The sequence below is a fragment of the Barbus barbus genome (genome assembly GCF_936440315.1).
Source record: "Barbus barbus genome assembly, chromosome: 14".
Taxonomy (NCBI): Eukaryota; Metazoa; Chordata; class Actinopteri; order Cypriniformes; family Cyprinidae; genus Barbus; species Barbus barbus.
The window spans coordinates 28760719-28788620 of NC_136742.1; the positions used below are offsets into that span (position 1 = coordinate 28760719).

General features: G+C 35.6%; 2 protein-coding genes across 4 annotated transcripts; one reads left to right on the forward strand and one right to left on the reverse strand.

Moving 5' to 3' along the window:
• LOC306879983 (trifunctional enzyme subunit beta, mitochondrial-like) lies at positions 1–12024 on the reverse strand. Of its 2 annotated transcripts, none has more exons than XM_079433217.1 (16): positions 11703–12024; positions 10442–10526; positions 10280–10321; positions 9982–10072; positions 8570–8614; positions 8373–8472; positions 7153–7240; positions 6000–6187; positions 4871–5051; positions 3766–3887; positions 3572–3651; positions 3068–3115; positions 2293–2380; positions 2093–2167; positions 730–894; positions 1–649 (listed from the first exon to the last, which is right to left on the reverse strand). In XM_079433217.1, the coding sequence occupies exons 2-16, from the start codon at positions 10506–10508 to the stop codon at positions 614–616; spliced, it is 1416 nt and encodes a 471-aa protein (XP_079289343.1). In that variant the 5' UTR covers positions 10509–10526; positions 11703–12024; the 3' UTR covers positions 1–613. The 2 variants fall into 2 exon arrangements, with proteins under 2 accessions (XP_079289343.1, XP_079289344.1); XM_079433218.1 differs by having other exon boundaries at positions 4–649; positions 10442–10518; positions 11703–11796.
• Positions 12005–27784, forward strand: hadhaa (hydroxyacyl-CoA dehydrogenase trifunctional multienzyme complex subunit alpha a). 2 transcript variants are annotated; one of them, XM_079433216.1, is made up of 21 exons: positions 12005–12105; positions 18043–18084; positions 18168–18238; positions 18954–19087; positions 19168–19306; positions 20253–20372; positions 20476–20578; positions 21295–21417; positions 21507–21625; positions 21700–21756; positions 21965–22074; positions 22161–22295; positions 23245–23416; positions 23510–23596; positions 23693–23833; positions 23914–23982; positions 26223–26418; positions 26652–26766; positions 26846–26991; positions 27145–27277; positions 27660–27784. In XM_079433216.1, exons 1-21 carry the CDS (start codon positions 12045–12047, stop codon positions 27667–27669), a joined length of 2283 nt encoding a protein of 760 aa, XP_079289342.1. In that variant the 5' UTR covers positions 12005–12044; the 3' UTR covers positions 27670–27784. The 2 variants fall into 2 exon arrangements, with proteins under 2 accessions (XP_079289342.1, XP_079289341.1); XM_079433215.1 differs by lacking the exon at positions 27660–27784 and having other exon boundaries at positions 27145–27441.
• Positions 27785–27902: the final 118 nt, after the last annotated feature.

Here is a 27902-nt window from a genome sequence, read left to right on the forward strand (position 1 = left end):
ACACAACTTATGATGATTTCAAATAATATTTATTTGTACAAACTGCTAGAAAACGGAGAAAGCGGTCACAGAGTTCTCCAGAGGTTCACTTGCTTGAATCTGAGGCACACGTGTTTAAGTGCGTAACCTTTGTCTTTATGGTTAATACAGAATCAGTCCATCTTACAATACAATCTTTAAGAGCTACCAAACTGTCAATGGATCAGCTAATGTTGCCATATGAAACAATACCAGCGAGAAGAGATCCCAGTTGCTTAACTTCATAGATAAAATAAAGCATTATGTGGAGATTAGAATGCTTAGAATCTAGAATTATAGATTTCAAAGTCAAATGTGAATTTTATCCTTCTGTAACATAAGAATCTAACTGGCTTGTTTAGCATGGAAATATACCATATTTTTAACTTGTACAGCATCCTTTGATCTTTTTCTTAACACCTTCTCAAGTAAAGCTACGCTAACATTTACATCCACATCTCAAGCATCATTTCAAATCAAGAACCTCCAGATAATGAATAGATCATGAACATTTCAAGGCATTACGGCACGTTAGTATTTACAGAATCTGTTTGTGTGCGTGTGCAATGTGTTACAGTCTGTGGAAGTATGAAGGTTACTGAGGATAAGCTTCGATCACCATTGCATGACCCTGAAACACACATACAAGAGAGTGTTATAAGGATAACTCCACATGAGCAAATGCTTTGTTGGTTCTGTAGTGTCACGCACCTGCCCTCCAGCGGCACACGCTGCCACCAGGCCGTACTGACCACCCTCCTTCTGCAGTCTGTGTGCGACGGTGGTCACCAGTCTACAGCCGGTGGCTGCAAACGGATGTCCAAGAGACAGAGAACCTCCCCATGAGTTAAACTTCTCCATCGGAGGGGCACCAACCTGAGAAAACAGAAAAGTAATGCACATGAGCTTTCATTATCGTCACTATCATCAACATTACTGTGGCTCATCAACAGAGAGAAGCAAGATTTCCTACCAAATATTTCACAGGCTTGCATCTTGAAAAATAATTCTGGTCTTTAAAAAAAAAAAAAAAAAAAAATGGCCTAATAATGCCTAATTTTAAAAATACCAATAAAAACTATCAATCATGTACAGTTGTTTTTCACAAAATAAAAATGAAGATGTTTCTAATTATTTCCTGTATGTATCAGATTTATTGCGCTTCTCAAAATAACAAAAGCAGTCAAATGCCAAGTTTGAAAAATTCAAAATTCAACTGAACACTTTTCAATTGAAAAGTATTCAAAATGTATCATTTAACTTACAATCTGCAAAGTAGAAGAAAGATGTTAAAATACTCAATTTAATGTTAAATAATTTTACATAAACAAGTTATAAATAAATGAGCTTTTTTCACAAAACCTGTCATTTTCTGTTGCTTTTTGGATGTAGTAAAACACCCAGACATAGCAGAAAACATCAGGGTCATGTTTGCATATTCTTCTGTCACTGGTCATAATTATATCAGGATTAGGCATAAAATAATGTTTTCATATAAACTTTAAAATGGGCTGAGAATTAAAAAAATAAAATAGTTGTAACCTGTTTCAGAGGAAGACAGGAATCATGTCTTTGTGGCAGTTTTTCTGCTGATCAAGGGATAATACGAGACTTCTTCACCTTACAAATGGTTGTTGGAAGCATAAATGCTACGAAATGCATCATATTTTGTGAACAATTGTGACATGCTCGAGCAAAACAGGCACTATTTTTGAAATCAGATCCTCAAAATTAGTAAGAAACAAGTTTTGGATTTCGTTTAGCAAATATGACAAAGGGCTGTGTCATTTTCAAGTCACCTTTAGCAACAATAAATCAATGCTTTATAAATGGTGAGTTTGCATGACAAATGCAACTCATATTTTCTTTGTTAAAACCTAGTTTTTGTAATTATGCTTTGTTTAGTTGATGATTTCTTACCCAGTAGGAATCTATATTTATTACCACTCAAATCCCTTTGGAGTATCCTGCGGTTTAGTGTTTTGCTCAAGGGCAATATGGTGATAGTTCATGAATCATGCCCCACTGAATTTTGAACACACAACCTTTGGGTTGATCATCATTTCACACCCACCTTTGTTTTTCTGCCCATATATGTTTGAGCGAACCAGTCAGATTCCATTGCCTTCAGGTTTGCCATGATCTGACCCTGTAAAAAAAAAAAATAGATAGACAACTAAAGTATTTACGCACACAATCACTGCAAAATGTAGTAAGTCTTCCACATAGGATTTTTAAAGCCATATCAGTGGAAAACTGGAAGGTGATGCTTACAGCAAAAGCTTCATGGAACTCAAACACATCGATGTCATTCAAGGTCAGACCGCTCTTCTCCAGGACCTTTGGAGTGGCATAGGTCGGCCTGAGAGAGAAAACAACCCAGACATGTGTGTGTGTCATGAGAGAGATAGATTTAAAAAGAGAGGGAGGGGAAAAAAATCAAAATTTTAAATCCCACTTAATATTAGATATTGAATGATGACAGATTATGATGTCTGATATTTGATTTGGACAACAAAGTATAATTATAGTTTTGTTTCTGCCTTTAGACACCATAATAAATCAATCATAAAATTAGAACAGTAAAACATATTTCAACAACAATAATTAAAAATAATATGTATGGCATTACGCAAAATAGTTTTATGATGAAACAGCATTTATCACTTGCAAAAAATGACTACCATTCAATAGTTTGGGCGGGGTCAGTAAAACTTTTGAAAGAAATTAATACTTTTATTTAGCAAAGATGTGCTTAAATTTTAAATTTATATTTCAAATAAATGCTATTTTATTTTACTTTCTATTCCTCAAAGAATCCTGAAAAACATGATCATGGTTTCTATGTTAAAGAAGATGAAGCAAAAGAGAACAGAAAATGTTTCAAACAGGAATCTAAACCACAGTGTCTCATTTTTCTGCAGCCTATATGAATGATAGTCGCAAACTACGCCACAACACAATCAAACCACAACAAAAACAAAACCCACAGCACAAAACCTCACAGGCCTGAAAGAGAAAGAAAAGAAGAAAAGAGGCAAGAACTCACCCGAGAAGGAGCTGGTCTTTTGGGTCTTGAGACACGTACACAAAATCTCTGAAGGTAAAAACACACAGACATAATATCAACATCAGCATCAACAGCATGAGCCGCTGTGTGCCGTAGAAATGATGCCTGTCTGCTGTAATGGGACACTATAAACTACACATGACACCTACAGCTTCAGCAAACTATAAGCTTGATTAGCTGGAAAATGGAAAGACTTTACTATACTTATTCAACATTTACTGAAATGTAAATTGAAAATACTTTAATCTTGACCAATATAATGTGCAGCAACAGTTCTGTGGTAAAAACTGATGATTTTTAAAAAATGATTTGGTTTTCAGATAGTATTTCTGAGACATTTTTGCAGCCTAAATTCAACACATACACTTGATTCATGGGTAAATTTTGACAGATCAGCTAAATTGTTTAGGAAAACAGATGATGTTGTCAGTGAGATGCTGCTGGTGGTAGTTTTTAATGTAAGGCATTATTTTTGTTTTGTACCTGAGATATGCTTTAGGCTTGTAACCCATAGCAAGTGCTTTCTCCTCTGACATGATCAAAACCGCAGAAGCTCCATCAGTCTGAATGAACAAACACACACACAGAGCAAAGCTCATGACAAATCTGACATATATTCCTTACATTAAAAGTCTGGTAAAACAAATTGAATAAACCAGAAACTCAAATAAACTGACCAGGAAGGAGGAGTTTGCGGCTGTCACTGTGCCGTGAGGCTTGATGAAGGCGGGTTTCAGTTTGGCCATCTGTTCCATGGTGGCAGGACGGATCCCGTTATCTTTAGACACAATATCCCTCCCTGTGACAATCACATCACCACATTTAAACAACAATCTGAACTGCTCAAAAATCAAACTGTTACTCATTTGTAACATTTGAATGCAATACCGTTGCTTGGTCCATACAGACTTGGGTGTGAAAGCACCCACATAAGTATTAATAAAAGTCTTATTTTTGTTCAAATCATTTGCTTACTGCACTTTCATAATTTGTCTGCAAGCTGAATCAATAAAATAATCTAAACTATGGAAGATTGTTTCCACCACGGGATAAAAAAAAACAAACAAGGTAATTGCGACTCTCTCACAATTTAGATTCCCCCCCCCCCCCCTCACAATTTTGAATTTATATCTCCCAATTCTACCTTTTTTCAGTCAGAAACGTCAGATTTCCCGAGATATATCTAAACTTAGAATTGTGAGACCAAGTCGCCATTCTGATAAAAGAAAACCCAATAATTTTATTTTTTTTAAATAGAATTATGCGATGTAAACTCAAAATTGCGAGAAGGAACTTCTGCCCTTTTTCTCAGTCATAAAAGTCAGATTTGAGAGATATAAACTCAGAAATGTGAGATGTAATATCACAATTCTTAGAAAAAAGGTCACAATTTCAAAATATAAACTTAAAACTCTAATAAAAAACCTCTAAACTGTTAGATATAAACTCAAAATTGTGAGCTTGTGTGAATTGTGAGATGCTAAATCACAATTATATATTTTTTTTTTTCTGTTGTAAGATGTAAACTTAAGATTATATCCTAGCCTTTTTCCCACAAATCTGACTTTTTTCAGTCAGAAAAATTAGAATTGCGAGATATAAACTTCCAAAACTTCCAAAAGTTCCAATTGTAAGATATGAACACACGGTTGCAATAATTACTAATTATGAAATTTAAAAAAAAAAACTAATTATGAGAATTACAAGAAAAAAGTCAAAACCTCTTTCTGGCAGAGGCTGAAATACTGTGAATTTGCTGCTGTGATTGTGTTAATTGTTCACCTGGCACTTTAAAGTTGATGATGTCACTGAGCAGCCCACTGTCTTGCGCTTTCTTTGCGAGCATGTGAGATCGCAGCGCAAATTCATCCTGCTCTAAACGAGACACACCGAATGCAGCCGCCAGACGGTCCGCAGAGTGTCCCATTGTCTCGGCTGTGGAGAACTCAGCCACAGCTGGCAGCTAAACACACACACAGAGAGAGACATTTAAGAGCTTTTAAAGGAGGAAACCAACAATACCACATGGACTGCAGTTAGACAGACTAAAACACTGAAATATAGACGTTCTAATGATATATTACGTTTTATTAAACAAATAGCTCTGGCTATAATGTCTGACCAGACATGTGATTGACTTGTGACAGCATCAGTAAGTATGGGTTGAGAATTACAAACAATCAGTGATGTTGTGCCATGTACTGTACGTCAATTTTTCCCTCAAAATAGTTTTTGAATTTATAGCTGTCTTTATAGCTGTTTAAAATCTAGTTGTTTTCCATATAATATCCAGCTATTTTGCTAATAATCTTTGTAAATAATAACAATAATATTTATATAATAATATTGATATATGTTTATATATATTAATATTTTTAGCAAGTGTTTGTGATTAATTTATAGTATATTTTAATTTATAGTTGTCTTTATAGGTATTAGCCTAGGTGTTATAGATGTTTTCTGTATTTTCAGATATTTTTGCTAATTATCTGTGTAAAGAATAAATAATAATGCTATTTAGATAATGATGATAATAACAACAATAAACTATTATTATTGAAAAAATATATTTAATTACTTATTCATTAATAAATGTGTAAGGATCTTTTTCTTTTTTACAATTTAGAAAGTCAAAATTTGCATAACAAAATGCTAAATTGATATACTGCTGCATACCCCGGTAGTTACTAGGGTGTTCTCACGGTCTCTAAGATTTTCAGTGTCTAGATATGACGTGAGTCCCTTTGCACAAAGATTGCTTTAATAATATGTCTTTTGGAGTAATATGTCATTTGGAGAGATAAATGCACTATACATTAATTATTTTCTGTGATTTGGGCAGTGTACCTAGAAAGTCAAACTGAGGTGCGCTGGGGGCAATAAGTGAGGTGTATTGTGGGTAATGTAGTACCTCGGGTGAAAGGTGAGCGAGGCGAATGGAACCCAGCAGAGAGAGCCGAGCCCCGAGGGTCTTTGCCTTGTTGAGTGACAGCATCGTCTTCCTCATCTTCCGGCTGTGACGAATGGGAACGTCAGACATAAACTCAACCCCACCAGCGACAACGGCATCACACTGACCAGCAGCGATCAAACCAAAAGCTAGAAAACAAATTAGCGATCAATAGTTCAGTCCATTAACTACCTTCTGTTCAGTGCCTTCTGCTGAAGAATGTTCAAGTATAATTCAATTACAATCTGTTAATGTGCACTAAGGGAAAGTGATTAGTTTTACAGAATGTTGTGTTTGCATAAATACATTTTATAGAGATATACATATAGATAGATAGATAGACAGACAGACAGACAGACGTGTGTGTGTGTGTTGAATGAATGAATGAATGATGCATTTTATATAGCGCTTTGTTTATTGCCATACACCCAAAGCGCTTTACAATCATGTGGGGGGGTCGCTCCTCAACCACCACCAGTGTGCAGCATCCACCTGGATGATGCGACGGCAGCCACAGCACAACGGCACCAGTACACTCACCACACACCAGCTACAGGTGGAGAGGAGAGAGAGTCATGGAGCCAATCAAGTGTATGGGGATTATTAGGAGGCCATGATTGATAAGGGCCAGTAGAGGGAATTTGGCCAGAACACCGGGGTTACACCCCTACTCTTTACGAGAAGTGCCATGGGATTTTTAATGACCACAGAGAGTCAGGACCTCGGTTTAACGTCTCATCCGAAAGACAGTGCTCTTTTTTACAGTATAGTGTCCCCATCACTATACCGGGGCGTTAGGACCCACACAGAGCACAGGGTGAGCACCCCCTGCTGGCCTCACTAACACCTCTTCCAACAGCAACCTAGTTTTTCACCGGAGGTCTCCCATCCAGGTTGGGCTGCAGGGTGATATGGCTCGCTCTGTCTGTCTGTCTGTCTGTCTGTCTGTCTGTCTGTCTGTCTGTCTGTCTGTCTGTCTGTCTGTGTGTCTGTGTGTGTGTGTGTGTGTGTGTGTGTGTGTGTGTGTGTCTGTGTGTCTGTGTGTTTGTGTGTCTGTGTGTCTGTGTCTGATGTATTTAATAACCTCCATCATCACAAAATGTGTGTTCAGTACCTGTGGTCATTGCTTGGTTGGAGGAAATACACGCCATGGTCACAGTGTGAGCGGGAGTCTTATCTGAGAATCCAGCACCAAGTGCTGCCTACAAAAAAACATTAAAAACAATTATTATTTCCAAATTAAATATTCATAAATCATTTTAATTAAAAACCATGTAGCAAATGCAATGCTTCTAAGAAATGGTCCTTTCACTAATGATGGGACCAGAGTTATTATAGTTAACTGAAAAAACAAAACAAAAAAACACTTCAGTTACATTAAATAAACCTTAATTAAAACGGAAAAAATATTTTTTTTTTAGTTAGTTAAGTCATCATATCTTTTTTTTCATCTAATTTTAATTTGATGTACTAACATAACTAAAAAATTTATAAAAACTAGACATATTTGAAAAAAATACAAAAACACAAAAATGCTAAAATTTTAAATAAAAATAAAATGAAATCTGCAAAATATAATCTATAATTATCTTTTTCACAAATATTAAATTGCATAGGAAAAACTCAATTAAAAAAATATTTACAAAAACAGAAATGGATATCAATCTTATATAAAATTTGATTTCAATGTGTCATTTAAATGTTTCAATGTCAAGTCTGATGTGAACCAATGTGAATATATAAAGTACAAAGCAAAATTATTTGAGACCACAAAAAAGATAATTACTAATTATTAGATTATTACTAATTAATATATATATATATATATATATATATATATATATATATATATATATATATATATATATATATATATATATATATTTTTTTTTTTTTTTTTTTTTTATAACAGTAAACAGTAATATTTAAAACAGTAAAGTTCCTTTTAAATATTTACATATTTAAACCTTTTAATTACATTTTGAATTTATGTTGTGAATAAGTTTCCCTTGTTTTGATGCATAGTATGTGCTGACAACATCCACTCATTAAGTTCCAGATACAGGGGGAAAAAAGCCCTTGCATTAAATTGAACTGATAGACTGGTGTGGAAAAAGGTTAATTCAACATCCTGCTGTACCCAATTTACAAGCAAACACTGTCACTGCAGTAATGCTTTGCAGTCAGATGAAATCTCTATGCAGATGCCTGACCTCTCATTGGTCAGCATGTTTCTCAGCAGCCAATCATCATACACAGATCAGACAAAATAAAAATAGCTCCAACATCCAAATTCTATTTTAGAAATCATCACAGACAAGAGGACAGACTGACCTCTCTGGCCACGTTACTGGTCTTCACTTCCTGAATAACAGTTCCATACACAATATAATCAACAGCATCATTAGGGAGACCGGTTCTGTTCAGCAGACCTCTGATTAAAAACACAGACAGACAGTTAGTCCTGAACATTACAGTGACGAGTGAATATTAAAGTGTGTGTGTGTGTGTGTGTGTGTGGGGTGACGTACTGTAATGCAGCTCTGGCCAGATCGTGGGGCATCAGATCAGCATATCTAATAACAAAGACAGAGACAGCACAGACACAAAGAAAGATTTCTTCAGTTTTTCGCAAGGCAGCACTGCATTTATATTCCTAAAACTTTCTGGTTAGAGTTTGTAATAAACCTGCAATTAATTCAGCCTAAAACTTTCATTTGTAAATAATTTCAGCGTAATGCGTGCCATAGAGTTAGGGATTTTGTAACCTTAAATATGAAAATATCCAGTTGTCTTAAACGTTTTGCTGTTTGGCATTTACTAACAGATAAAAAAACTGAAGCAAGCAGGTCTGATGCATTAACGTCTTTATGAAGTGGAAAGCTGTGCATTTATAAGAAACAAACCCATCATCGCTTCTGGCCAAAATATCAAATAGGCCTATCAGAATGATCCATAATAATGCTTCCTCCAGTGAAAAAGTCCATCCACTGTTGTCACATCAAAATCCAGCCACATATCTGACCCTGGACCACAAAACCAGTCTTAAGTCGCTGGGGTATATTTGTAGCAATAGCCAAAAATACATTGCATAGGTCAAAATTATTGATTTTTATTTTATGCCAAAAAATCATTAGGACATTAAGTAAAGATCATGTTCCATGAAGATATTTTGTTAATTTCCTACCGTAAATATATCAAAACTTCATTTTTGATTAGTAATAAACATTCTAAGAACTTCATTTGGACAACTTTAAAGGCGCACCCTCATTTTTTTGCACCCTCAGATTCCAGATTTTCAAATAGTTGTATCTCGGCCAAATATTGTCCTATCCTAACAAACCATATCAATCAATGCAAAGTTTGTTTATTCAGCTTTCAGATGATGTATAAATCTCAATTTCGAAAAATGTTACACTTATGACTGGTTTTGTGGTCCAGAGTCACAGATTTGTTTACAGCTAGTTTGGACTGTTTTTACTTGTAAACGATGCTTGATCTATGCATATTTCTCTCCTGACTCAGATCAGATGAATTTTCACTGGAAAAAGCTCAATTATGGATAAAGAACTTGTATTTTAGCCAAAAGCAACAATTTGAAGTTAAACAAAATGCCTTGGATTTGTTTCTTGTGGATTATTGTGATGTTTTTGTTCTCTCATTCTGACGGCACCCATTCACTCCAGAGGATCCATTGGTGAGCAAACAAACTCATCTACATCTTGGATGGCCTGTGAGTAAATTCTCAGCATATTTGTATTTTTGGGTGAACTATTCCTTTAATCTCCTTTCTGCACCCTACAAACTATTGTGTTATTTAAACAATTGCTTTTATTTCAATTCACAAAGTCTGATGTGAACTTCACATAACCAACGAGTGCAACTTGTCAGGCCACGTCTCTGACTTCATGCTCATCTGAATCCCAAACACATTCTCACTTACGTTGTGCCAGACAGGAGGAAAGGAGTTCGGACGCCATCAACCAGAACGATGTTCTTTACTCCTGGTTTGGCCAGAGTCTTCTTGCTCTTTGCTGTGTGATTACAAAACACAACAGAAAGGACAAGACCAACAAACATTATTTACAGCTGTATTGGCAAAATGGAATGTGTATTTTCCTTTTTTACTCTAAATCAACATTGAATGTATTTATTTATTTTATTTAGTATGACGACCTTTGCAGAATATAGCAAAATGGATAATAACTGGACTGATTACTGGGAAGCATTGCACACAGTACCTTGCGCTTGCAGATGAACAGATGTGCTGAGAGAACGAGCAGCTAAAGAGAAAGAGAATGCATTAGTCATACCGTTCTAATAAGTGTTAATGACATTAAATGCTCAGTAATCCGCATAACGTGAAGTGCTCTTTAGCTCTGCTGAGTCCCAGGATGTCTTACCGAACTGAGCAGCCTGCACAGATGTCAATGGGCTGCTCCTCAGTGAAGTCAACAACATAGACGCCATCTTTGATTATCTGGAAGACTTGAACCAAAAGTATGAATGATTATTCAAAACCATCAATCATTTCTCTGTCTAACAAAGCAGGCGCACTCATTATCTGGATGAAAATACAAAGGAATAAAGTACAGGAATAATTGTTTTAGTTTCCATTCATAAGGTAAATAAAGATCAGTGAAAAACTTGGCAGAAATTAGTTAAGCATAACAAAGGAATGTTTATTGTCCTACTGAATGTACTGTTATCACACAGTGATGTAAGTGTTGTATAATAAAATATATTTATACTTGTCTGATTTATATATTTGTATGGCCTTAAAAAAAGTATTAAACATTAAGTAACAAAATATCAAAGCTAAGTGCCATATGCACTCAAACGCTGCAGGATAATTTCTCTTCACACTTGATTATTTTTATGCCCCAATATATTTGAATCAGCAGTTTTGGTGACTCTTAGTGGATGAAGGTGTCCTAGTGTTGGAAGCACAGGTGTATATCTTCACATTAATTATCAACATGCAGCACTAACCACAAACAAACAGTCAGGCAACACTGATTGTCTTCATGTTTAAAGTGATATCTACTGCTGTATCATTAAAGCCCTGTCTTTCTTTGAAATAATTACACTTGCTTTGATATTTAGCATTCTATAGGTGGTAGTTTTGAAATGCTCTTAATGTTGTTATCCATTTTTGACATTAATATGTTACGTAGTAATGATGATACAGTAACATAGATCATAACACTGATGTGTGTGTGGGTGTGTGTGTGTGTGTGTGTGTGTGTGTGTGTGTGTGTGTGTGTGTCTGTCTGTGTCTGTGTCTGTGTCTGTGTCTGTGTCTGTGTCTGTGTCTGTGTGTGTGTGTGTGTTGTGTGTGTGTGTGTGTGTGTGTGTGTGTGTGTGTGTGTGTGTGTGACCCTTCACCTACTTCTGTCAGTAGACAGGACAAGGACAAATATGCAAAGGTATTAAACAGCAGCTTGCGATCTTGACATCATTATAAAACAACACTAAACATGATATAACCACACATGACCGTAAAATCACAGTAACGAGACATAATAAAACACTTTAACGCACATGAACGAGCAAACGGATTCATTCTTCCGCATGTCTAAAAACACGGTTTAAGATATTCATCAAGAATCACCAAATAAACACAATGTGTGTTATAATATAAGCGCATAAATCATATTTTACCTGTTATTGTTGTGAATGTTGAGCGAGTGTTATATTTAACGTCCCGTGTCTGTCTAATGACTACAGCAGTGCACGATCCGCAGGACCCCGCGTCCCTGGCGACCCTAATCGCTGCCTGAGCGAAAAAAAAAACAGCAGCGGATTACTTTATTTATTAAAAAGTGACTTTGTGTTAGCATATATACACATACATACATAAATAAATCTACACGTTTATTACATACACTAAGTGAGATATGTTTTTTAATTATTAAAAGGCGCTAAGTTGGCTGGCCTAATGGCGGCTACACGGGCCCGCGCTTGTCTGTGCGTGCGCGCGTTCACGGTAAAGTTTTGAGAAGGATGGCGAGTGCGCGAATGTTGTTGACGCGGAGCGGCTGCACAGCTTTAAAAACTATCACAGGTGACAAACTTCATGTACTTGGTCTACATATATATTTGATTAAATTATACTGTACTTGTACTTGCATATATCCGCTTTTGAGTGAGATTAGGGGAGGTTGAATGAGGTGACCTGCAGGAATGAACTTTCACCTAGTTTTGACAGCTCAGGGGCCCGTTTCAATAAGGAGGTTCAACCAACCCTGACTTTAAACTTGAACTCAGAGTTGACTTAGTCTGAGATGGGAAACTCAGAGTTTTCGGTTACAGAACAGCTGAATTGTGTTAGTTTACTCAACTCTAAGTAGGTTGAGTCTGAGAGTTAAGCGCGTGCACCACGACTTTGAAAAGTCTTGATCAGCGGAGCGCAGAAATTACGATTCACCATGGCAACAGCTCCCGCCAAAAAGACGTCAGCGCGCATACTTCCGTCAATGCGTATCTTTAATTCTTAATAACTGTCAATAATATCAGAGGTGAAAACTGTAAATTATTGAACTAATATTAATTTTAATGGTATCCAATGGCCAAAAAAAGGAAAAAGACAAAAAAGAAACAAGAACGTGTCAGCTGGTAAAAATGAAGTATAAAAACACAATCAAGGTTAAGCTTTAAACATAAAAGGTTCATGGGTGTGGGCTAAATGACTTTACAAACATTTTACATTAAATATCATTCAATGTCTATTTCAATGCGCTGCAGCTTTTTCCACATACACATACACTCTTTTCACATAATTAAATATTCTCTACAACCTGTTACATCTTAATTAGAGTGATAATATTAACTACTGACTTGTCGACAGCAAGCACCAGCACCACTGACAGATGAAGAGGAGATGGTCGAGTATTGAAAGATTTCTAAAATCCAAAAGTAAAAAAGAATAACTTTTGCTTTTGTATTAGGAAATAAAAATGACCAAAAAAATTGTGAATAATTAGTTTATTTAACAGCTGTGGTGGTGGTTACGGCTCATACTACCCCACCGTCTGGCATCCTTCCATTCCATACAGTAATCAGGTTCATTTTCAGAAGGTGCGATGGTGGGGATACGCTTGTCATCAATGCATCCAACCACACTGGAAATCCTGATTATTGGGTTACTTCCAGACGTCACAGAAAGATGTTATCAAGTGAACGTCATTTATCAGATTAGCCTCATTTAAACCGATTTCTACACCACTGACCTACAGTCCTGTGATACTCCTCTTTGACGGATTTGTTCCCAGGAAAAAAATTCTCAGAAAGAGCGTGAGAGCGATGCACACTTTCCTTAAAATCTGCATACAGTGGACTTATAATGTGCTCTGCATCTCTGACATTTTTCTTAGTTTGCAAATTATCTACCAATGGGGTAAGAAATTAAAAAATATTCTTGTTTCCGTTTGCATTAAGATTATTTTTCTAATGGTGGACAATTGGACTTGTTTTATGTAAAATGCACTTAAAAGGAAAATCCACCCCAGGAAACAAGACTAAATATAGACCATTTTTTCATATATACAATGCATATTAAGATATTTGTACTTGAAATAAGACAAAAGTAAAAAGCAACTCAAGAAAAGCAATATTGCAGCGTGAATGAACCAATAAGGTATTTAGACTTCGGTAACACTTTAAAAAGGAGGAGGAGACCGAAAGAAACTCCGGGTTTACTGAAGAAAACCTGCTCCCGACCAGGTTAGTTTCACAGAGTAAGTTACCACAGTAACTGACTCTGAACATAAGTTACCTCTCTTTCAGAAACAGGCTTGACTTACCCTGCTTTCTCGGGTTTGATAAACCTCCCATTTTGAAACAGAAAACCCAGAGTTTCCCTCATTTCAGGCTTAACATACTCAGAGTTTTCACTTTTTTTGAAACGGGCCCCAGGTGAGTCAGTACAGGTATAATAATAACACTGTAAATTATACCATGTTTAATTATAATTATATATATATATATATATATATATATATACATGATAAATAATATAAAATCACTAGTAATACAGGTCCAATGTCAACTATAGTATCCAAAATATTACAGTTGTTGTGACTAAAATCATAAAAAGTGATACTTTTTTCATTTATACATTGTAACATATTTCTACTTATTTGCTTTGTTTTTGTTTACAATTAAGTTTAATGTGAAGTTAGCATAGTATATCATACACACAGATCTTTGTCTGCTGGGTCAAAACATGATACAAAAATATAAATATCAATGTGTAGCAACAGTAAAAGTTAGCACGATTTACCACGTTGCATAATTACTGTTTCTCGTATCTTCTACAGAACATGTAGAATTTGTAGTATACATCTACATTTAGTCATTTAGCAGACGCTTTTATTCAAAGCGACTTACTAATGAGGACAATGGAAACAATCAAAATCTACAAAAGAGCAATAAGCAAGTGCTATAACAAGTCTCAATTAGCTTAATGCAGTACACGTAGCAAGGTTTTTTTTTGTTTTCGTTTTTTAAATAGAGCAAGCTAGTGTTAGAGGCCTTTTTTGCTTTTATTAATTGTATAATAAAAAAAATAGATAAAATACAAAAAGATTAGAAAAGCTAGTGTTAGTTTTTTTGTTTGTTTTTTTTAAAGAATATAATTAGAATAGAGAGTGCTAGAGTTAGAGGGTCAATTAAAGATGGAAGAGATGTGATTTTAGCCGATTCTTGAAGATGACTAAGGACTCGGATTGAGTTGAGTTCCACCAGGAGGGAACAGTTCATGTAAAAGTCTGTGAAAGTGATTTTGTGTCTCTTTGGGATGGCACAATGAAGCGACGTTCGTTTGCAGAAAACAAGCTTCTAGAGGCACATAAGTCTGAATTAATGAATTTAGGTAAAGGGGTGCAGAGCCAGTGGTGGTTTTGTAGGCAAACATTAATGCTTTGTATTTTATGCGAGCAGCTATTGGTAGCCAGTAGGGATGCACCATATTATCGGAATTATATTAGAATCGGCCGATAATGGCTTTAAATGTAAATATCGGCATCGCCTGATAAGAAAAATGATGCCGATATGTCTTGCCGATAAGAGGAATGGGTTAACTCACATGTGCTCAGGGTGTGCTAGTGATTAGATCACATCAGCAGTGTGTCTCATTCTTGAAGCAAAGTTTTGTCTGAATGATGATTAGATTCACAGTTTTGGATCGCTGCATTTATGAGCCGTCCTTATGTGATAGAGTAAACAGTAATAGCACGTGCAGCAGCAGTGACAGCCTCCTCCGGGTCCTAATGCCCGTTCGGTAACGAGTTTTAATCTGTAGGGGGCACTGTTGGCCTACTTCTAATTAAATTAAAGCAGTAATTGATGTCATAAAATAATGATTTAATGGTCAGAAGCTATGACTTACATGAAGAAAAAAAACACAAACATGACACTTGTAAACTAAAAAAATTTATATATACTGATTTATTCATTAATGTGTAATGGTTTTTTTAAAACAAATCATGAGCTCTATAAGATTTTCAGAATTTTTACAACTCTTTTGTTTTAGACCATCTTCAAGGGTTAACACTGGGTAAGGGTTAGGGTAGGGCTGGGCAATATGGCTGAAAACTGTATCACGATATCAGTGTTTCATATCGGTCGATATCGATAATTATTGATATTTTTTTTAAGGTGGTACATCAAGTTCGTGGTATTACCAGTCTTGGCGGGGACGACGGTCTTGCATAATTTGCAGACGACATTTGGTCTGACTACGGTCAGACTTATAATATCCAAAAAACTGCCATACTGGTGAGCTGACTTTCTCTTTTATTTACAATTTCCTCTCTCGCTGCGGCACTCATTTTCTGCTTACGAAGAGGAATCCAGCAGACCAGCCAATAGGGTCCTGGCTGCAGACGTGCACTCTCAGCCGCGCGTGCGCACTTAGACACGAGACAACGATATGGCGCAACCAAAAAGATACTGTTACATGATTGGCTGTTAGCGTGTCACTCCCTACGTTGCTAGGTTACCAGAGAGCGAGTGCCTTTGTTAATGCAACCAAACTTGCTTCGCAGCCTTTGTTTTCTTCCGACGAAGAATAAAAAATATCGAACGTTTTATCGAACACATTTTTTATTGATATCGTTCACGTGTCTATCGCGATACATATCGTTATCGTTTTATCGCCCAGCCCTAGGTTAGGGTTAACACTGCATCTTTCTGGGGGGGAAAATATCGGCATATCGGATATCGGCAAAAATCCAATATCATGCATCCCTAGTAGCCAGTGCAAATTGATAAACAGAGGTGTGACGTGCATTCTTTTCGGCTCATTAAAAATTAATCTTGCAGCCACATTCTGAATTAACAGTAAAGGTTTGATAGAACTGGCTGGAAGACCTGCCAAGAGAGGTATATATATATATATATATATATATATATATATATATATATATATATATATATATATATATATATATATATATATATATATATATATATTAGTACATATATACTATATGTATGTATATATATATATATATATATATATATATATATATATATATATATATATATATATATATATATATATATATATATATATATATATATATAATTATTATTATTTTGTTTTTTTTTTACATTTATTATAATGTAATTATGTTCATTATTATATTACATTATATTATATTTAGTGCTGTCAAACGATTAATTGCATCCAAAATAAATGTTTTCTTTACATAATATCTGTGTATCTATCTACTGTACTGTGTATATTTATTATGTATATATGAATACACACCCATGCACATATATATTTAAGAAAAATATGGTATATTTGTATGTTACATATATTTATATATAATATAAATTATATAAAAAGCAATATATACATGTAAATATTTTCAAAATATATACTGTATGAGTGTGTATTTATATATACATAATAAATATACACAGTACACACAGAAGTCGTGAAGGGGGAAGTCGTGGCCTAATGGTTAGAGAGTCGGACTCGTAATCGAAAGGTTGCGAGTTCGAGTCCCCGGCCGGCAGGAATTGTAGGTGGGGGGAGTGAATGTCCAGCGCTCTCTCCACCCTCAATACCACGACTGAGGTGCCCTTGAGCAAGGCACCGAACCCCCAATTGCTCCCCGGGCGCCGCAGCATGGCTGCCCACTGCTCCGGGTGTGTGTTCACGGTGTGTGTGTGTGTGTGTGCATTTGTTCACTACTCACTGCTGTGTGTGTGCACTTGGATGGGTTAAACGCAGAGCACCAATTTCGAGCACCATACTTGACAATACGTCACGACTTTACATGACTTTACTTTAGATATATTATGTAAACAAAAACGTTTATTTTGGATGTGATTAATCTAATTATATTATATTATGCATCATTCCATGAATCTTGATGTATTTAGGTTCAATGTTTGTAGTAAGTTTCTGATTTCTTGTATTATTTTAACTTCCTGTGACCTGCTGACCTCTGATTGGACACAGGCAGACACATGTACTCACACGCGGTGTGTGTTTGGTCATGTGAATGTGACAGGTGGGGTTGAATGGGGCAACTAGGGCGGAGGTCATGTGTGTCTCCAATGACAACAGGATTCTGGGCCAAAGGTCACCTGTTACATGCATTTCAATAGAGATCCAAAATTTAATAAAGTATATTATATTTAAAACTGCTGCATGATGTACAACATAGCGATCTTATAATTTATTCTGTAATATTATCCAAAAAATAATGCTGAAATGCAGAGCTTATTCAGAGGTATTAACATAACAGTTTATTATTAACTTGGATTATTTCATATTTACGTAAGATAAGATACAAATTAAGAGTAAATAAATCGCTTGTTTAATCATAAACATAAACCAGGCTTGTGAATTACAATATTCATAAGTATTACTTTGTTAAAAGAAAATTACCTCTCTGTATGAAGGACTTTTTGACTTTGCATTAAAGGTTCACATGGAACTGTAGACGTGTGTGATCGTGTTTATTTTTGTATTGGGTCAAAGGTCATGGACAGAGGAGTCTCTCCGTATCATCCGCTGTGCTGGGTAACTATTAAAATGAGAATAGATGAATAGAGACATGTTTGTTTTCTTTTTAATCACTTCTTTGTCTCTCTCTCTGTCTGCAGCTCGCACTCATGTCAGTTATGAGGTCAAGGATAATGTTGCTGTGGTACGAATCAATGATCCAAACTCAAAGGTGCGTTGTGTTCTTCCCTTGATTCCTCTGATGTAATAATGTCAATGTTTATTCATTTAAAATAAATACTTTTATTCAGCAAGGATGCATTAAAAGTGAGAGTAAAGACATTTAAAATGTTACAAATAGTTTCATTTTAAATAAATGCTGTTCCTTTGAACTTCCTATTCATGATCCTGAAAAATGTATGATGGTTTCCATAAAAATATTAATTAGCACAACTGTTTTCAACATTTATAATATAAGAAATATTTCTTGATGTAGGGCTGCAAAACGATGAAAGTCGCAATTAATCGCATTCAAAATAAAAGATTATGTTTACATACTTGTACTGTGTTTATTTATTATGTGTATATAATACACATTTATGTATATAATTAAAAAAGGGTATGTGTGTATATATATTTATACTTGTATGTAATTTATATTATATAAGGATCATGTGACACTGAAGTAATGATGCTGAAAATTCAGCTTTGCATCACTGGAATAAATTATATTTCAAAGTACATTCAAATAAAATGCAGTTCTTTTAAATTGTAATATTTGTTCATAATATTACTGATTTTACTGCTACTTTTTTTGACAAATAAACAAATGCAGCCTTGGTGAGCATTAAAATACTTTTTTCACAAAAAAATTACACGTTTTACTCACCCCAAACTTTTAAATGATATTATTATATGGATGTTATATGTAATTTTGTGTGTTGTAGGTGAATACTCTTGGCAGGCACATGCAGGCAGAGCTGGTGGAGGTGATCAATGAGATTTGGGGGAATTCAGTGGTAAAGAGCGCCGTTATAATCTCCAGTAAACCAGGAAGCTTCATCGCAGGAGCCGACCTCAAGTACCACACTCTCTCACGCACACACAGATTGTTCAAACCGTTTATAGAGACTTGCGTTCATCGTCATCTCTGTCTTTTAGTATGTTTCAGGCCTGCAAGACAGCAGAGGAAGTGACAAAGCTGTTACAGGCAGGACAGAAGATGTTTGAGCAGATAGAGAAATCTCCCATCCCTTTTGTGGCTGCTATTAATGGCTCCTGCCTTGGCGGTGGACTGGAGGTGAACATGTTAACTTTAATTATTCGCTTTTATTATTTAATTCTTATTTGTTTTTAATTAATCAATAAATCCCTTTTGAGATGCCTTTTCCACTCCTGTGAACTGCAGTGCTGTTACTGTTAACTACAACTATAAACATTTTTCCATAATTGAAGGAAAGCATAAATAAAATGAAATATAAATAATAAAATATTAGACGAAAACATATAAAGAAAATGAGATGTTTCTTCGGCAAACTAGCTGAAATAAGTTTAAGTACTCAAATTACCACAGCTAAAACTGAAATAACAATAAAGCTAAATAGAAAAGTGCAAAACGTAGAAAAATTATAAAAGTTAAAAAAATTACTAACACATAAACTAAAATTAAACCTGAAGATGAAAAATAAAAAGCTAATTCAAAATATTATAATAATATACAAATAATAGTGACATAAAAAATAAAAAGTGTATAAATTACGAAAAACAATTATAATTAAATAATAAAAAGTTATTGCACTTAACTATAATTCACTCTTTTATTTCACATATTTCCTTTATGGTTATATTTAGGGTAACAGTTTAGATTAGGGAACACATACTGACTATTAACTAGTTGCTTATTAGCATGCATTTTACTAGCATACTGGTTGTTTATTAATACTAATACAACCCATATTAATGCCTTATACTGCATGACCATATTTTAGATCCGTAACTCTACTCTATACCTGAACATAACTACTACAACAACTACCTTACTTACTATCAATAAGCAGTAATTAGGAGTTTATTAAGAGGAAAAGTCTTAAGAGTGAATAGGTGTTCTCTATTTATATAATCTATCTTAGGTGTTACCATTTTAATAAAACAGAACAATGCAATATGATACATACAAGCTGTAATATTATATGAGACAGTAAACCCTTTATATTCCCCCATGGTTCTCATTTCTTCTGTTCTTTCAGTTTGCCATTGCATGTCAGTACCGTATTGCCACTAAGAGTAAGAAGACGATTCTGGGGACTCCAGAGGTGATGCTGGGACTGCTGCCCGGGGCCGGAGGGACTCAGAGGCTGCCCAAAATGGTGAGTAGTTTACTGGCTCAGATGGTAATATATAGATGCTCCCTAACTCTGAATGATAGAAAACAGAATTTATCCTCAGTATTTTTCATAATGTGTGTCTTAGGTTGGCCTTCCCGCTGCGTTTGATATGATGCTGACCGGCAGGAACATAAAGGCAGAGAAAGCCAAAAAAATGGGGCTCGTCCATCAGCTGGTGGATCCTCTGGGTGACTTGATCAATTATAATAAATATTCCCTCTATCTCAAGCAAATCATGTAATTAGATTAAAGAGGCTGTTATCTGGGAAAACAGGATTTTTCCTGCTTTTAAAAATAAATCATAATAAAGTTTAAAATAGTATCTACTCTAATGTTCATAGTGCAAAACTCCCTTTCTAAAATAAAATGAAATAAAGTACAATAAAAATTTTAATTCAATTAAAGATATTTGATGAAAAAACTAAACAGAAGTTAGAACTGAAATAAGTTTAGGTTAAAGTATTAAAATAAATAAAATTGAAATCAAATATATAAACACTAAATAGTAATATTAAATAAAAAAAACTAATAGAAATAACAAAACACAATTTACTAGTAAAACTAAAATTATTGCAGTTAAAAATAAAAGCTAATTCAAATTAAAACAGCACTGCTTCAGACCATTTATTGAGACCAAATTGGCAAAGCTTGGCAAAGGCATTGCTACTCATTTAGCATGCACATAAAAAAAAATGTTGTCATGAAAATAAGAGCAATCATAACATTTACTTACAGAAGTCTTAAAGGTTTCAGTAGCAACAGGCTAGTTAATAAAAAAAAGGAAAAATGATCATGAAAATGTTTTTGATGCAAGAAACCTTTACTAGCATTTGAAGTGGACTTTCTACACAGGAGCAGATTTGGACCCCTATAACTAATAGGTGTTTGTGTTTTGTGCGATAAGGTCCAGGACTGAAGAGTCCAGAGGAGAGGACCATCGAGTATCTGGAGGAAGTGGCTGTTGATTTTGCTAAAGGTCTCGCCGGTAAAAAAGTCACAGTGGAAAAGAAGAAAGGACTCATGCAGAGTAAGACAAGCACATAAGTGTCAAATTAAGACAGACTTGACTTGTCGGTTTATTGAAGGATTTTATTGTTTTATAATCTGTTTTTCCAGAGGTGCAGGATTTCGTAATGGGTCTGCCGCCAGTCAGGAAACAGATCTACAAAACTGTCCACAGTAAAGTCATGAAACAAAGTAAAGGGCTTTATCCTGCGCCACTGAAGATTATAGAGGTAAACGCACACATGAACAGGACACGTATACGCTCACACCCTCATGAACTCACACGTTTTTGTGTGGTTTTTAGTGTGTTCAGACGGGCATTGAGAAAGGAAACGCTGCTGGATATCTGGCTGAATCTGAGGTTAGTATCATCAACCCTATAAAGCCTCCTGTATCATAATTAATACACATTTCTTCGAGGCATCTAACTGATCAACATTAAATAATCTTTCCTGAAAAACCTGTTGTATGCAATCTTCTACATGCCTTCTGTCGTCTGATTAATTAATTAAATAAAGCAGCATATTTGAGCATTTATCAGCTTGTATGACCTCACGTCTGTTTTCTAGAACTTTGGCAAGCTGGCGATGACATCAGTGTCCAGAGCACTGATTGGCCTTTTTTATGGTCAGGTGGCCTGCAAAAAGAACCACTTTGGGCAGCCGGAGAGAGACGTGAAGTGAGTCTGGTGGGAGGGGCTGAGTGATATGATGTCATTAGGACCTGAATGTAACAACTGATTGTGCTTTTGACATTTTTTTTTAGAAAGCTTGCTGTCCTGGGGGCGGGGCTTATGGGAGCAGGTGTTGCTCAGGTGACGATAGACAAGGGTGTGGCCACCATCTTAAAAGACACGACAGAGGAAGGACTTTCCAGAGGTCAACAGCAGGTTTACAAAGGGTTGGTGAAGCACGTGCACATATATACATCAACATAATGGAAATATGCAGCCGTTTGTTTTCCAAACCCACTTTGCAGTCTCATCAGCTGCAGGTCATAGTGTGAGACGGCAGAGGGCGCTGTGCTCTTGCATTAGAAAGAAACGATTAGAGCTGAGAGCCACCAGATGTCAGCACTGTGATCTTTCTGTGCATAGACACCTATGCATTCAGATTGTTGCTCTGATAAAATCCAAACACAAATAAAAACAAATATCAAAATGTCCAACTATTGAAGGTCTCCTGTTATTATAAGTGTTCCCAAAGTCAGGGCAAGCCTCGAAATGCCAGGGGGTTTTAACTAGTTTCCAGGCCTGAAAAAATCATGGAAATTTCTATTGTGAATAATTTTTTGTAGATATTTTGGTTTCATTGTAAATCCATTTTCTATTACTTTATTTTTAAAAAAGATTTAAAAAATTTAAGTTGATTTTAGTTTCAAGTGTTTAAATTCAAACTTGTTTTATTAAAGTTTTTTATATTTATATTTTTTACAGTTTTTGTTAAAAACACTAAAAACATGTAAATTCAATCTGGAAAAAGGCTAAATATGTTTATTTTTTATAAACAAATTTATTTATTGTAAAATGTTTTATTTTATTTCAATTCAACCTGGGGAGAAAAAAATATTTTTGGGTAAACATTTTATTTTTGTTATATGGTGGATATTTTTCTAGACTTTAAAATAATTTAAAACTGTTATTTTATTTTATTGAAATTCAACGTGGACAAAAGGTTGAATAAAAAATAAAAAATTTAATATATTAAATCCATTTCATATATATATTTATTGTATGTATGTATGTGTATGTGTATATATATATATATATTATATATATATTAAACATTTTAAATATTTAAACTTATGTTAAACCTAATAAATATATTTTACAGTTTTTTTTTTTCCTCAGCCTTAATGACAAAACAAAAAAGAAGAGTCTGACGACATTCGAGAGAGATGGGATTATGTCATTGCTGTCAGGACAACTGGACTACCGTGGCTTTGAGAATGCTGACATGGTCATTGAAGCCGTGTTTGAAGACCTGTCAATCAAACATAAAGTGATTAAGGAGGTTGAGGCCGTAAGTTCAAGTTATGTGTGGGTTTGCTTAGTGCGATATACAGTACAGCCTTCCCAATATATACACTACTGATCATACCTGTCCTGTGTGCAGGTGATTCCTCCTCACTGTATCTTTGCCACCAACACATCCGCTCTGCCCATCAAAGACATCGCAGCAGCCAGTAAAAGACCTGAAAAGGTGCATGTGTGTGTTAAATGGGTTTGTTATTAGTCATTACTGAAAGAGTGATTGATTGTGAAAGTCTTTATGCTGAACTATGTGTGTGTTATGTAGGTGATAGGGATGCACTATTTCTCTCCGGTGGATAAAATGCAACTGCTGGAAATCATCACCACCAATAAAACCTCCAAAGACACAACAGCATCTGCCGTGGCTGTTGGGCTTAAACAGGGAAAGGTTATCATAGTCGTGGGGGTACGAAGACATTCTGCTTTCATATTTTCAGATTTTTCTGTGCAACAGCAAGTGATTATATTGTATGTATATTTCATCAGGATGGTCCAGGATTTTACACCACTCGTTGTCTAGCGCCTATGTTAGCCGAGGCCATTCGAGTGCTGCAGGTAAATTCCTACATGTTTGAATGACTTATGCAGGGAAAAACCATCTTTATTTTTTTCCAATTAAAGATTGAATGCTTGTTTATGGTGAAATGTGTATTTCTGAAGAACTTGGACTGTTCAAAACTGTTTTTTTATATATATATATATGAGCCAAATCTAAGCCTAGTCTCTGTTCCCTCTAATTTTTTTTCTTGCTGAGCAAAACTTTTCTCTATTGGGCGGACATTTCGGCCACCTGAGCAAAAACATTCTTTATACTAGACCTGTACAGCGCGCACACAAAAAAAGTGTGTAACTTTTAACTTTAATGTGCTATTTATATTTGATTTGACCCTTGATGTAACTAAATGATGTACATTTTAGGTTATCTGAGAAAATTTTTTTACAGTACAATAGTCAAGTCAATATTATTTGTATAGCGCTTTTAACAATGCAAATTGTGTCAAAGCAGCTTTACGTCGGCTTGATATAAAGCTGGGTGGCTTTATATCAGCTTTACAGTATTTAGACGGGGAAATAGTTTGGCAAAATAGTGTCATTCTCCTCTGGCCAGACAAAATCAGCAGTTTAAATCTAGGCTAAAGGAGAGTCAGATTGTGCAAAGGACTCATCTGGTTCCTGTGGTCTTGTCCCGATGGCCGTCTTGGAGACAGGGTCTTCACTGGGGATCAGTCTCTGGGGCTCATCTAGGTGTCCTGGCTGTAGAGGTCATCTCTAGGTGCTGATCCACCATCTGATCTGGAAACAGTCTGGATCCGGGTGGCTACGGTGACCTCGGAATAAGAAAGAAACAGACTAATATTAGAGTAGATGCCATTCTTCAAACAATGTAACAAGTACATCAGGTGTTTTGGGAAGTGTTCCCGGTTCCGGTTGACCTAATTAATGCAGCCTAACCATCCTTTAACGGATTTGAATTATAGAAATGCGATAGTGTGTTATGTGTAAGCCAGGTTAAAGAGATGGGTCTTTAATCTAGATTTAAACTGACAGAGTGTGTCTGCTTCCCGAACAGTGTTAGGTAGATTGTTCCAGAGTTTGGGTGCTAAATAGGAAAACGATCTCCCACCCGCAGTTGATTTTGATATTCTAGGTATTATCAAATGGCCAGAGTTTTGAGATCGCAGCGGACGTGAAGGACTATAATGCGATAAGAGCTCAAATGCTGAGGAGCCAAACCATTCAGGGCTTTATAGGTAATTAGCAAGATCTTAAAATGTATACGATGTTTAATAGGGAGCCAGTGCAGTGTTGATAGAACCGGGCTAATGTGGTCATACTTCCTGGTTCTAGTAAGAACTCTAGCTGCTGGAGTTTGCTTATTAAACGTGCAGAGCAACCACCCAATAAAGCATTACGATAATAGCCTCGAGGTCATGAATGCATGAATTAATGTTTCTGCATTTGACATTGAGAGCATAGGTCGTAATTTAGATATATTTTTAAGATGGAAAAATTCAGTTTTACAAATGATTTTTTTTTAAGCATTTAACTGATAGAAGAGAATAGAAAACAAACTGAAGCATTTAAACTGAGATCTGTAAGTTAAATATATATATATATATATATATATATAAGTTCATTTTTATATAACTATCTAAACATGCCGATGAAGTACAGTTTGCACAATACACCTGTGTGTGACTGTAAGAGTTTTGTTACCGTTCTGTGCCCATCATCCACTATTTCCAGCACTTAATCAAGCCACTCTTCTTTAATACATGAAAACGTTTTATTTCACATGTCATTGCGTTGGCTCTCAATTTGAGCTATTTCGTCCGCAACCATTGAAGTATTCAGTTTCTACAGCGACTCATTTGGCGCACATAATTCTCTTTCTATGAAACCTGTAAACCGCATTCACTGGTTCTAACTCTATAGTGGCAGCAGCTCTATAGCGGTTTACCCGAGCAATGCAATTCTTTCAATTTTACCAGAATACAATCAAATGGCTTTCCCAACTCATTTTTGTATAGTGGGAACATTGCTCATAACATAAACTTTCAGAAAACATTCTAATATGCTGATTTGCTGCTTAAATATTTTTTTTTATTTTATTATTATCATTATCAATGTTCTTTAAGGAATAGACAATTCAAAAGAACAGCATTTATACGATACAGAAATTGTTTTTAACATTATAAAAGGTACAATTTATTTAAACTTGGACTGCTTGTTCAAAACAATTTTTTATTATATGAGCCAACTCTAATCTTCCTGTCTCATCACTTTGGCAAAAGGAAGGAGTTGGGCCCAAGAAACTGGATTCCCTGACAACAGGATTCGGGTTTCCTGTCGGTGCGGCGACACTTGCTGACGAGGTCGGTATTGACGTGGCGGCTCATGTTGCAGAGGATCTTGGCAAGGCTTTTGGAACACGATTCGGAGGAGGAAATGTTGAGGTCTTGAAGATGATGGTCCAAAAAGGGTTCAAAGGTGCATCTGTTAAACCACATACAGTTTGTGTTCATAAATTGTCAGTTCGGTCTTACAGAACATTTGATAAAGGGACGGTTCACCCAAACATAAATGTGCATTTGACTTTTCAGGGAATAATGCCTTAAATTTCTGAAACTGTATCATTACTATAACAAAAAAGGCAGAGCTATTCTCGTCATATATTAATTCAGTAGTCAGATTGCTATTGCTTATGTATATATGCACTTCAGGACGCAAGTCTGGAAAGGGTTGTTACGTGTACGGAGCAAAGTTGAAAGAAAAGAAGGTGAACTCAGGAGCTGAAGATATTCTCAAGAGCTTCAAGCTAACAGCACCCCCTGCTGTGTAAGTTGGTTTTCATGATTTACAAGCATCTTAAAGCCTCAGAAGAAACCCTTCATATTTCTCTTATTTGTCTCTTTAGCTCTGCCGATGAGGACATTCAGTACAGACTCGTGTCCCGTTTCGTAAACGAGGCTGTACTGTGTCTACAGGAAGGCATCTTGCTCGACCCCGTGCAGGGAGACATCGGAGCCGTGTTTGGACTTGGCTTCCCACCATGCTTGGGAGGTAACAAACACATTACACGCCTTGTAATTAAAGTGATTTATCATAACTGATGCGGGCTTAGCACTTAACCCTGAGGCACACCACATTGTGCCTGGGGATAATTAAGGATTTGCAAAGTAAACTTTCACAACCCACTTTTTTCCCACATTTCAGGCCCATTCCGTTTTGTTGATTCATACGGAGCTGACAAACTTGTCCAGAAAATGAAGCGCTTTGAGGAGGCTTATGGTAATCAGTTCACTCCCTGCCAGCTGCTCCTTGACCACGCCAAAGACTCCAGCAAGAGGTTCCACAAGTGAAAATTTGCCACTGTTATAATTTTCTGACCTTAACGTTTGGGATCTTATAAAATGTCACCTTCACTCACTTAAAGTAGTGCATTATTTACAAATCCTCAATTTTGTGTTTTATCGTTTGTGGGTTACAAAGCAAATCTTTTCTAACTTGGCCAGTACATAATTTGTCAGTTTATTTATGTGATTTAAAAAAAGGGTATCTATGTAAAATCCCTGTAAAGATGAGGTTTGCGGTCTCTCAACAACATGATAAAAGAATTTAATGGTAGCATATTTATTGGCCTTATTCATAACATCACTTCCCTGTAGAAACATTTCTGAATGGTGCAGCTTCATTTTTGTTCTAACCAACGTGCCTCTGATTATGTCCAGGTTGAGCTGAGACGGGGACTTTTGCAAATTTTTTTGTTATTATTTGATGTAATTTTTGTATAGCATAGTAGTTTGTATATTTGCATATGTTTCTGCTATAATAAACTTGTAACCCTTTGTCTCTGAGTATTATCTCAAAGGATTTAATTCTCACTATATATTTAATTATCAATATTTTAATGCTTCTGTGAGCAAACGAGATAGCATTGAAGTATAATGTTCCTTCATCTCATTTTTATTATC